The 12,913-nt window shown below is 28.1% G+C and overlaps 2 protein-coding genes across 3 annotated transcripts in view; one reads left to right on the top strand and one right to left on the bottom strand.

Annotated features, from left to right (window-relative positions):
• Nucleotides 1-3,238, bottom strand: part of LOC101496541 (myosin-15-like) — a 31,163-nt gene extending 27,925 nt beyond the window's left edge. Inside the window, exons 1-8 of one of the 2 annotated variants that reach the window (XM_073367366.1) lie at nt 2,837-3,238; nt 2,600-2,746; nt 1,830-1,975; nt 1,560-1,716; nt 1,390-1,448; nt 604-760; nt 292-441; nt 46-182 (exon numbers count right to left, since the gene is read on the bottom strand). In XM_073367366.1, the coding sequence (XP_073223467.1) occupies nt 46-182; nt 292-441; nt 604-760; nt 1,390-1,448; nt 1,560-1,716; nt 1,830-1,975; nt 2,600-2,746; nt 2,837-2,956 (1,073 nt within the window). In that variant the 5' untranslated portion in view covers nt 2,957-3,238. Of the gene's footprint in view, nt 1-45; nt 183-291; nt 442-603; nt 761-1,389; nt 1,449-1,559; nt 1,717-1,829; nt 1,976-2,599; nt 2,747-2,836 lie in introns of those variants that run through there. The other variant, XM_073367367.1, reaches the window with a different exon arrangement.
• On the top strand, nt 3,081-11,998 carry LOC101503736 (FT-interacting protein 7-like). The gene is made up of 2 exons (XM_012715296.2): nt 3,081-3,135; nt 9,663-11,998. The coding sequence occupies exons 1-2, from the start codon at nt 3,081-3,083 to the stop codon at nt 11,996-11,998; spliced, it is 2,391 nt and encodes a 796-aa protein (XP_012570750.2).
• The last annotated feature ends 915 nt before the right edge of the window (nt 11,999-12,913 follow it).

Raw genomic sequence — 12,913 nt, 5'->3', positions numbered from 1 at the left:
TAAGTTTAGGAACATAAGATTCAAAACAAAATATAAATCACGTACATGAAAAGATCAGCAACCATATGCGTATGAAATCTTGATTTTTCATCCTTTATCACTGACGAGTCATGCTCTTTTCCAGGAGAAAATTCAATGTTTCCCAAGTGTAAAATTGCTGCTAAGACACGAAATATGGCTTCCTGATGGAAGGAAGAAAGAAAAAACTATAAGAGAGGGCCAACAAAATATTCATTAAATGATAGAAGCATGCATGAAAGCAAGAGTGCACTTTTGAAAACAATATTACACCTGATCCTGGTGACTAATGCCAACAATATCCATTGCCCTCCTCGTCTTCATGTATTCTTCAGCATTGCTTACACCGTTTAGTTCATAGACTTTACTTTGATTTAAATAGTGGAAATGACTTGGATGTCCTAACTTATACTTCTCTGCATCCTAAAATGAGGCATTCCAATTACAAAGTGTAATAATTAATACTTTGACAATGACATTATGAAAACCGTAACCTGCACGTGCACAATGCAAATTATGGCATTATGCTGCAATGTAACCCCAAATATACAAAATCAAATAAAAGGCTTCAAAGAAATTGAATACCCTTTCAGAGTCGCACAACTGATAAAAGCAGTGATAATTTCTTTCTGGATCCGTTATCTGCACAACTCGTGATCGTTCCAATAAGTAAGTTCTGATTGCAGCACCAGATATTCTACCATTTGCATCAAACTGAATTTCAACAAACTTCCCAAAACGACTGCAACAAAAAAAAATAGTAACAGGCTATGAGCAATTGTAATTTCAACAGAAGAGTATTTGACACTCCTATACCATAAAAACTGTTTGCACAATTAACATAAAACAATGTGACATAACCCAAAACAAACAGATGCATGCCTATAATGATTGCTTCTGAATCTGAATAACCAAAGGCATAGGTTTATAATAAACTAGAAGAATTTCCTTCCCATATGAATTCGACCCATTTTGATATTTTCAGCATCCATAGTACAGTAACAACGCTTGCAAACCAGGTACACATAAAGGAGTGCATATCTTGCAAATATCTAAAGAAAAACAGATTAAAAAACAAATTGAGAATCCCGATCAATCTCCTTTAATCGGGATACAGACTAAAAACTGATGTCCACAATTTAAACATGTCTTCAACACCTTTTTCCATAAAGTTCCATTACCACTTGGTATGCTTTCCATAGATAGAAATGGTGGACTAGATCAGATGACAGCCTAAAAGCTAAGTATCAACTTTATTTGAAAAATTTGAGGAGGAAGAGCAAATGCCTAGAAAATTGCAAAAGAATAAAAGGCAAGCAGTAGAGTAGGAAACAAGGTAAGTAAGCACACAAAAAAGAGAACCAAATTCACCTTGAATTGTCATTCCTAACAGTCCTTGCATTGCCAAATGCCTCTAGAAGTGGATTCGACTGAAACAAGAAAATGTTAAATTAGCATTCCATACTGATGCTAAAAAAATTGAAACTTGGCACTAAATTGATGCCTCAACCCATGATTGATTGGGTTCAAGAATATCTTACTTCAAGAACTTGTTGTTCAACTGTTCTATCATCACCACCAGTACGGCCACCAACAAAAGTAAGATATTGCATAATCAATTTTGTTGTCTCAGTTTTTCCAGCGCCACTTTCACCGCTTACCAAGATAGATTGACTTTTACCTTCATTCATCATTGCTCTAAATCATAACCAACAAAAGCTCACTAATGTGCAAAATCTAAAATGGTAAACAGAAAATAAGAACAAAAATATATAAATAAATACACATGAATGCATTTAATGCATACTAACCTATAAGATGCATCAGCAACAGCAAAAACATGTGGGCTAAGCTCACCAAGTGGAGCTCCTTTATACTGCTCCATCATATGTATATCATACAAATGAGGAAGCTTTGTGAAGGGATTAATGGCTATTAAAATGCTCCCTGTATATGTCTATCAAAGACAAATAAGTCAGACAAAAAGCACAAAATGACAGTCCAAATTGAAAATAAAACCGTTCATAATTCATATTAGCAATGGCGGCGCATTAAACCCACATGAAGTTCAGCAAGTAAAATAGCCAAAAAGGGAAAACGAAGTTTAAAAGTTACTTTTTGTATATTATTATCAATTAATTAATTAAAGTGGCACTAATGGTCATTTTCCAACAGTCTTCGAGAGAATGTGAATTTCATCTCTTGAAGTTGCACGGTCAAACTCTTATCACTAAATTGACATCTCATAGACATATTAATTAATTTATACATTTGAAAATGATTATCCCAGTATGAGTTTCCCCAATCATCAACCCATGCACCGATCCAAATCCTCATAAATGAAAACAATAAAATACTAGTATCATACAGAAACTGCCAAGAGAGCATATATCATCTATCAAATGATTCACAAGCAAACAGTGGACTCCAAAGCTACTGAAAATAACGGCAGTCTCACACTAAAACAACAGTTTCCAATAATAAAGAGCTACATTGAAGTTCACACAAAACTAAACTCATAAATAAACCCATAGCTAATCTCAATTAAACAACTAAAATCAATTAACTAACACACACTCACATAAATATCATTGAGCGCATATCTCCTACGAAGATTGTACAACACTCCCGGTTCATTCAAGTAAGTCAACCTCGTCATATCTTCAAATCCACCAAGCTCCTCTTCATCCGCATCCCTCAGACACAATTTCTCTGGCGAAGCAAAAACCTACACCACCGCACATCTCAAAATCAAAACTCAAATTACCAACAATTACAACAAACAGTATATATAGGAAGTTGAAATTTGAAAACTGACCTTCTTGCCGGAATCAGTTAAAAGCTGAACAGAATAGGCATCAGAATCAAGCACTTCAGCAGCTACCCAAGCCAATTCCCTATCTGGAACCCAAACCATGGAACCCTTGCGCACATTCATGGTTGATGAAAATTGAGAATTGAGAAATGAATATTGAAATTGAAACCCTAAGATAGTTGAAGAGTTGAAGTTTTTGGTTCCCGCCCTAAGACATGTGTAGAATTTTGAGGGTCAAAAATCAAAAATGGTGATGATGCGGATTACTTATACGGCGGTTGACGTGACACGTCACTCACTGAGTTCGGTTTTCGAATTTTCGCTTTTTTTCGTGCGTGTTTCAATTTTAGCTTTCGCTGTTTCAGTGTTCGTGTTTGTAATTTAGCAGCCATAGAAACATTCAAAAATAAAAAGAAGGAAACAGCAGTGTAATTGTCGACTTACCAAAAAATCAAAGTTACCAACAAATAAACAAAAGAAAAATACTGTATTTTTCAGAATAATAGTTTATCTTTTTATAAATACAAACCAAGTAGAGTTGACTAATTTTTTTATTAAAAAGTATAGTTGACTAATAGTTTATTATTTCTTAATAAAAATAGTTTATTATTTCATCATTTCAAATTAACAATATAAATATATTGTAAAAATAAATCACTTAAAATATTTAAACGTGTATGTTCGTGATAATCTACTAATGTTTTGTTTTCTTTTTAGGGAAATGTTACCTAATACTCTTAAAGGCACTCCTTTAAGAAAAAAATACTCTTAAAACCACTAATAAAAAGTAAAAAATATTTACTCAAATAATTTCTTTCTAATTATCATTTGATAGAATATAAAAGATTTTTATCTATATTAATTTATTTTAAATATTAAGAAAATATTAATAATTATATAATTATATTTGCTTTTTACTTAATTAATTTCTATCGTATTAATTATTAAGATAGGTAACTGAATACCTAAACAGGATAAAAATCATTAGAAAAAAATAACATTAATGAAAAATATTAATTTTTTTTTCTTATTTTGAGCATTATGTATAGTTCTTAATTAGGCGTGACAATAGATGAAGTTGACCAATATAAGGTTACAATTTAGTCTATAATTAAATTGCCAGATTTTTTTTTTTATAAATCTAATTGACGATGTAAAGTTCGAATACATGTCACAAAAAAGTCTTGTAAGTTATAAATTTGTTAATCTTTAATAATTTAAGTATATTAGCCTACATCGCATATTTAAGTGCTTACATGTTAAAATATGTTAATATAAAGATCACTTTTAAATAGACTTACAAACAATATCAACTTTTATTTAGGTAAAACTCAAACCTATAAACAAGCTTATAAATAGTAACATATCATATTTAAACGTTATATTTTTTTAACAGAAGAAAATTTGTATGAGAAGAACTAAAGAATGACGACCTTATGAAATTTCATAGATTGCACAATCTTATAAAATTAGTTTTTCTTAAATCAAACACTCAATTTTTTATAGTTGAACCTGATCCCTTTAATGGAACAACAAGTACAAATAAACGGGTAACGAGTGAGGTTTCAATTTCACCAAGGAGAGAGAGGGAGAGATGGTGAGAAAGAACAAAATATGAATAGATTGTGGATAGTTAGTTATATTTCAAAAAACATTATCAATTAGGTAAAAATTGTGTTGGACTAGCTAAACTACTTGTTAATAATAAAATAAGTAGTGTGCATTTGGTCTTTACATATATACTCCTTTTTTGTTTTCAACTATTTAAAATTAAAAGATTTTGTATTTTTCGTTCTTGCAAGATATGTTGTATTTTGCATTCGATTATTCCAAAATTTATTTATGTTATAATTGATTAATATATTAGATGGACAATATTTATTTTAGTCCATTATGTCACTCATATCGATGAATTAAAATTAAATATTATATATTTATATAAATTAATTATAATATAAACATTTTGTTAAGACAAATAACGAAACTAAAAACAAGATGTGATATATTTATAAATATGTAAAAAAATAAGTTATAGATACAAAAGCAAAAAATAAAACATTTGTACGAAAAGTTACATATTTAAAAATTTATTTAAAAAATACATATTATCTTAATAAAGATAACATATTTTGTGATTTTCACAATTTAATTTTTTTATATTAAAAAATATATGGATTTTGATAAATTTGATTTTGATAGATTCTTTAGTAAAATGGATTTTGTGAAACTTTTTTGTCACAAATATATATACAACTCTCATTCAACAATCTCACAGAATACTTAATGCTCTTTCAACAGTTTGGCTCTTGCTTTCAATTGTTTTCGAATCTCTTAATGCACATGTCAGGTTTTTATTTTTCTTTCTCAATCTTTATGTTGCTTTGCATCATGTTAGTTGTTTTTACATTTTGATTCTTTGGGTTTTTGTTGTTGTTCATTTATTTTTTTACGTTGCTTTTGTTGGTTTTTATTATTATTATTTTTTGTTGGTTCTTTATGTATTCCTCGTATTGACATGTTTTTGTTGGTTCTTCGTGTTATCATTGATTTTTATTGTTTTTAAGTTAGTATGTTATTTGTTTAATAAAAAAATTGATTTTGATTATTTATGTTTTGTCACGATAATATTCCTCTCAATTAACAAGTTTTTTATGTTTTGCCTTGTTTAATAAAATAATTGATTTGTCTTGTTAAGTATGTGGTTGCCATGTGTTAGACTTTAAATAAATAAATAATGTCTTATAAGATTTAAGGTTTAGAGTTTAAAGTTATTATTTTGATTTATATAGAATAAAAGTAGAAGAAACATATAAATACAAAAATATGATTAATTTTTTGTTTTGGAATCAAGTCATTGGAAGTGATCTTCTTCAAATTTGGAAATGCTATGTTGCAAACTTAAAACATATATAGTTTTATTTGATTAGTAGACAAAGTAACAAACACCATTTAAAATCCACACACACAACTATAATGGCTCACACACACACACAACTATAATGGCTCACATATGACTCGAATAAATTTGAATAGTTTCAATTCAAATCTCCTTTAATTTCTATTAATTATTTTATTTTACTTTATTTTTTTATTTTTTTTATTTTTTTTTTAATTTGAATCGAAATTTGATATTACATATATTAGTATAAAAAGATCCTTAACTATAGATATTACAAGAAAAATATTCTTGTTTAATTACAATATTTACAAATAAAAATAATATAGGTTTGTTTAAAGCAATTAAATATATATATATATATATATGACGAAAATAAACTTGTTAAGTATGTGGTTGCCATGTGTTAGACTTTAAATAAATAAATAATGTCTTATAAGATTTAAGGTTTAGAGTTTAAAGTTATTATTTTGATTTATATAGAATAAAAGTAGAAGAAACATATAAATACAAAAATATGATTAATTTTTTGTTTTGGAATCAAGTCATTGGAAGTGATCTTCTTCAAATTTGGAAATGCTATGTTGCAAACTTAAAACATATATAGTTTTATTTGATTAGTAGACAAAGTAACAAACACCATTTAAAATCCACACACACAACTATAATGGCTCACACACACACACAACTATAATGGCTCACACACACACACAACTATAATGGCTCACACACACACACAACTATAATGGCTCACACACACACACAACTATAATGGCTCACACACACACACAACTATAATGGCTCACACACACACACAACTATAATGGCTCACACACACACACAACTATAATGGCTCACACACACACACAACTATAATGGCTCACATATGACTCGAATAAATTTGAATAGTTTCAATTCAAATCTCCTTTAATTTCTATTAATTATTTTATTTTACTTTATTTTTTTATTTTTTTTATTTTTTTTTTAATTTGAATCGAAATTTGATATTACATATATTAGTATAAAAAGATCCTTAACTATAGATATTACAAGAAAAATATTCTTGTTTAATTACAATATTTACAAATAAAAATAATATAGGTTTGTTTAAAGCAATTAAATATATATATATATATATATGACGAAAATAAAATTGAGATTATGATTTTAAAATAAATTTATTAATATAAGTTTGTATTAATAATGTCTCCTTTTGATCCAAAGTTATGATATAAATTTTTAATTTTATTAATAAAAAACTTATATTAATAGTATTAATAACTTTCAATCCAACATATGATATATACTTTAGATCAAATTAAATAAAAAATTAAGAGATATCGGAAGATTGATAAAGATTGAGGAAAATTTAAATTAAATAAAAAATTAAGAGATATCGGAAAGATTGATAAAAATTGAGGACAATTTAAATTGAAATGATCAAATTTCGACTCAAAGGAGACTTTATTCAAAAATGTGATGTTGCAGAGTTGAGATCGAAATAAATTCAAACCTAAAAGACAATTTAGATTTAAAAATATACTTCAGTATAAAAGACCACTAACTATAAATATTAGGATAATTTTTTTTAGTCTAATAACAATATTTAAAGGCAAAAATGATATAAATTTGTTTAAACTAATTAAAAATATATATAATTAAAATAAAATTGAGATTATGATTTTAAAAATTATGTCCATGAAAATATACGTATCTATTTGTTTAGGTGGTAGATTGATTTGATTTTCTTCACTTAAGATATATTTTTGAATATAATAGAAAAAGTTAATTAAGTTAAACATAGCAAAATCTTTTTGATTTTCCCTAAATACTAATAGTAATAATTTACGATGTTTTTATTAACCAAGTTTTTTTTAGAAAAGAATTTTTTTTTTTAATTTTACCCAATTAGTAATAATGGGATGACTATATAGAAAATTGTTTTCTTAATTAAAAAAAAATCTAATTTATCACTATATATCGCGCTCATATATAACCTTATACTTTTTTTTTTTTTGAAAAAAAAATTAAAATATGTATACTATAATAAAAACAACCAGTAAACACCCCATTATTGAGTTTATTCTTTTAGAAAAAACATGACAGCAATTATATATGAGGATAAAAAGTAGATAAAACGGACAAATAAAAAAATATGGGGGATCTTCTTTAACTTTGGAAAGTTTTGGCTGCAAAGTTAAAACATATAGTTTTTGTTCGGTATTTTAAAAATATTCATAAAAATAATAGATAAAATAAAAGTAAAAAATATAATATTTTTGAGTATTTTATTATGAATTGAGAAAAACTCAAAATTATTATTTTGTTATTTAAGAAAACAAAAATTATAAATACATAAATATAGTTCAGATCTTTTGACCAATTAGAAATATATTTGATTTGATTAATTGTAATTAATTTATGTAATATTTAAAAATATGATTTTTATCAATAATACAAGTTTCAAAATTTAAAAGAATGAAATATTTAATTTAACCTAATTAGTAATAATAGAATATATTATTTCCAAAAGAAAAATTTCGTTTAAGAAATAATCGAAAATTATAATTTTTATTAAAAAATTAAAACGAAAATTACAATTAAAGTAAATAAAAATGAAATATTGGATTAAATATGATTGATTTGATTATTTGCGGCCGATTTAATTTTAATTAAGGTAAGTTTCAAAAGAAAACGTGAATGTTAAGATTTACCCTAATTAGTATTAATGTGAGTTATTTTTTTCTAAAATAATTTAACATAGTATTCAACTATAAATAGGATTAAAGAAAAGAGTATTAAAAACGCGGAGAAGTATTTGAATTAGCCTTCAATAAAGGAACATTAATTTTTCATTACACCATTCTTACACAAACTTCTCTAAAAAAAATATTGTGGCATTTAATTAAGATTTTTAAAGAATCCAAATAATTCTGATTATATTTAATACATATGTTTCACAATATGTAAAATGTATCTTGGCACAAAAAAGTATAGTACAATTTTAAAAGATTGTTTTGTGCATTATATTTTGTGATTAGAGAGACTTTTTAGTTGAAAATATTTAAAACATTCCTTCAACAATATCACCTTAACCTTGGAGATTTTTTGAGATTCCCATTATTTTTATTGTTCTCTTTAACCACATTCATACGATCTTCTTTATTTTTTCTCATCAAGTTGAAGGTTTTTTTCTTCTCTCTTTTCGATTTTAATCTTCTTATTATTCATTATTCATTATTCATTATTCATTCCCTCCACAAAATCATCACACGAAAATACAGATGCATTAATTCTTAGTCAAACTTGAATATCTTATGACCAAATTTCAAATTACTAAAATATTATACCCCTAAAACCAGATGATTAAAATAAAATATAAAATAAAAAACAGTTGGAATCGTGTACTTTTATTCTTAGTTATTGTTATCACACGATTTTTACAATTGACCTTGTTTTGCTAGAATATATTTTTTGTTAAACGTAATCCTTATAAAAGTTTTTTCCCCATAAAAATTGAGTTAATCTTTTAGACCGTAAATTTCTTCATTATTCGAATTATTAATTGTTATCACTTGGTTAATTTTCAGGCAAAACTTTGTGCTTCAACAATAGGGACATAGTTATAAAAAAAATATTAAGAATCTCTAAACTTCTTTATATTTTATTTCTGTCTTATAAATTACAAATTATAAACGTTAAACACTTTGGTCACTTTTTTTTCTTCTTCGTATCATTTTGATTTATTAAGTTATTAATATTAGAAATTTTCCCTCCTTAAATTACAAATATGAAACAACAATAAAAAGTATTGAAGTGTCTAATGTTTGTAACTAAATGATCATAATATTCGTATTTTAAGGAAAAAAAACTCACCAAAGTATTTAATGTTTATATATTAAGGAACCATAACATAATTGGAACATACCAAAGTAAAATATGTTATTTGTCCAATGCAGGTTGAGAAAATGGCAAATCAAAGTAGTAATGAATCTGCACCAAAGGAGACTTGTGTCAACACTGATGCTGCAAATGAAGGTGACAAGCTTACAAGAAGATACGACTTAGTTGAAGAAATGAAGTTCTTATTTGTAAGGGTCATAAGGGTAAGAGACTTTCCTACGATCCACAACCTCTATGTAGAAATCAAACTTGGAAACATGAAAGCAACAACACTTTTCTTAGAAAACACTTCATCATGGAACCAAGTTTTTGCTTTTGAAACAGAAAAAATCCATTCCATCAACATAGACATATTGGTTAAGGACAAGACAATGGCTACAAACATGTCACATGAGTTCATTGGTCATGTTAAATTCTGTGTTGGTGAAGTTCCAAAAAGGGTCCCACCAGAATCTTCATTAGCACCACAATGGTATAAGCTAGAGGATAAAACAGGTAAAAATCTTATTAGAGGAGATATCATGTTGTCTTTGTGGATTGGAACACAAGCAGATGAATATTTCCCTCATGCATGGTGTTCTGATGCAACAAGAATAAATGGTAATGCTATTGGTTTTACACGTTCTAAGGTATATATGTCACCAACTCTTTGGTATCTAAGAGTCAATGTGATTCAAGCACATGACTTGTTACTCAAGTTTCATCCTGAAAAATCAGATATTTTTGTTCAAGTTGATTTAGGTGGCTTGCGTTTGAGAACTAGTTTTGGCAAGAGTGAAAAAAGAAAAGCATTTTGGAATGAGGATTTGATGTTTGTTGCACAAGAGCCATTCAATGAAACACTAATCCTAAGTATTGAACAAGGAACATTGGTTGATCATGTTAGCTTAGGAACACTTATGCTTAATTTGAAGGATGTTCAAAAAAGATTAAATGATGCACCTGCTGATAGTTTATGGTATAATCTTGATAGACCAGGAATAATTGAGAATGCAAAGGAAGTGAAATTTGCTAGTAAACTTAATGCTAGAATTTCTTTAGATGGTGCTTATCATGTTATGGATGAAGCTATTGAATATAGTAGTGATTATAGGCCTTCATCAAGAGAACTTTGGAGTTCAAGCATTGGTGTTTTGGAGCTTGGAATCTTAAAGGGTACTAATTTGATGCCAATGAAAAGAGGAGGAAGAACTGATGCATATTGTGTAGCAAAATATGGACCAAAATGGGTGAGAACAAGAACAATAGTTGATAGTCTTTCACCAAATTGGAATGAACAATATGTTTGGGAAGTTTATGAGCCATTCACTGTCATAACCATTGCAGTTTTTGACAACAATAAGATATTAGACACTGAAACTAGAGCTAGAGGAACAAGAGATACTATAATGGCGAAGATAAGGATTCGGTTATCGACGTTGGAACGAGGCAAAGTTTATACACATTCTTACCCTCTTATAGGTTTGCAACCTTTTGGTGTAAAGAAAATGGGAGAAATTCATTTGGCAGTGAGATTTTCTTGGCCATTTGTTTCATCACTTAATATGTGTCAATTTTATAGTACACCTTTGTTTCCTGTGATACATTATCTTTCACCATTATCTAATTCACAGTTTGATAATTTGAGGAATCAAACTGTTCATATTATAGCAAGGAGTTTGAGTAGAGCAGAACCAGCACTTGGAAGAGAAGTTGTGTGTTTTATGCTTGATATGAGATCAGATATGTGGAGTATGAGAAAAGGAATATCAAATTATAACAGGATTATGAGTCTTATAAGTGATTTTGTTGCTTTTATGAAATGGTTAGAGGATATAAAGCATTGGAAGAATCCAACTGCTACATTGCTTTTTCATTTTCTTTGCATACTTGTTGTTTTGTTTCCAGAGGCAATTTTTCCTTTAATCAGTTTCTATTTATTTTGGATCGGTTTGAAGCGTTATGTCAATAGGCCAAAAAATCCTTGTCACATTGATGCAACATTGTCCGGTGCTGACACGACGAATCCTGAGGATTTAGAAGAAGAACTCGATGTTTTTCCGACTCAAATTGGAGGGGAACAATTGAGAAGGAGGTATGATCGATTGCGAGTTATCGGTCGGAACGCGCAAACAGCAGCAGATCATTTGGCTACTATTGGAGAGAGGCTGCAATCTCTTTGTAGTTGGAGGGATCCAAGAGCTACAACATTGTTTTTGCTATTTTGTGTTGTTGGTCTTCTTGTCACAATTGTTGTTCCTTCTCAAGTTATTATATTCATTTGGATCATGTTTTACCTAAGGCATCCAAGATTCAGAAACAGTGATCCTTTGGTTCCTCATAATTTCTTCACCAGAATGCCTTCCAAACAAGCTTTTATACTATGATCATGGGACAATCTTTTTTGAACTATTATTTACTATAGCTTATGATTCTAAATATTCTTCTTTTTCTTGAATATATGGATGTTTGTTTCCTTGTTCAATTTTATGGCTCCATTTACTAAACAAAGTGCAATGCTACAAAAGGTTATTGTGGATCATATTCACTTAGTTACAATATGTTGGTTTCCATTTCCACTAGAAAGTACAAGATATTTGAACTTCCACAATTCTTATGATAGGAATGGTGGACTATTACTATAGATCTCACTTGGTAGTTGTATTTACTAGCTACTAGTCTTCTAGGTTTAGAATCGGTTAATGCTTCTAGTATTTTTTTATAATCATATTATCGTTAAGAAATAACAACGTCTGTTTATCAGTGACTACTCTTCGTTAGAGTATGTTGGACATACAAGGATAAATTATCCCTTCTCAATTGAAATTTTCTCTATACACAGAAGTCAGCGATTAAACTCGTAACCACTTACTTAAGAGGTCTGAATTTCTTACCACTCAAACCAACTCATTATTGGTGCATATAATTGAAAACTATTCACAAACCTGCTATCCTATTTTGATTTCAGAGTCATCGAAATTCAATAATTATTTTCTCATTATTTTGGGTTGATATCTTTTTATTTTTATTTTTATTTTTATTTTATTTTACTTAATGTAATACTTTTGTTGAAGTTGATGGTTGTGGCATATATGCAGATGAATCTAGAACTCTTTATTAGGGTATTCTGTATCACTTTCTTACATAGGTTCTAAATAGTATAAATTGCTTCCATCTATTTTTCTATGTAGAAAAGCGAACAATTTAACATGGACATCGTTTTGTTAAGGCAATTATCGACCTATAAAGCCCAAATACTTAATTTTTTCCTTATATTTTAATTTGAAGTACTTTTTATAACA

Source organism: Cicer arietinum, chromosome 4 (genome assembly GCF_000331145.2).
Source record: "Cicer arietinum cultivar CDC Frontier isolate Library 1 chromosome 4, Cicar.CDCFrontier_v2.0, whole genome shotgun sequence".
Lineage (NCBI taxonomy): Eukaryota > Viridiplantae > Streptophyta > Magnoliopsida > Fabales > Fabaceae > Cicer > Cicer arietinum.
The sequence above is the reverse complement of the archived record's forward strand: the minus strand, read 5'-3'. Positions and strand labels throughout refer to the sequence as shown.

What these genes read in the sequence shown, in the direction of transcription:
- LOC101503736 (XM_012715296.2), top strand. Translation starts at nt 3,081, where the DNA reads ATGGTGATGATGCGGATTACTTATACGGCGGTTGACGTGACACGTCAC. An exon ending in CGTGACACGTCACTCACTGA is followed by an intron (nt 3,136 to 9,662) that starts GTTCGGTTTTCG and finishes AACATACCAAAG; the next exon opens with TAAAATATGTTATTTGTCCA.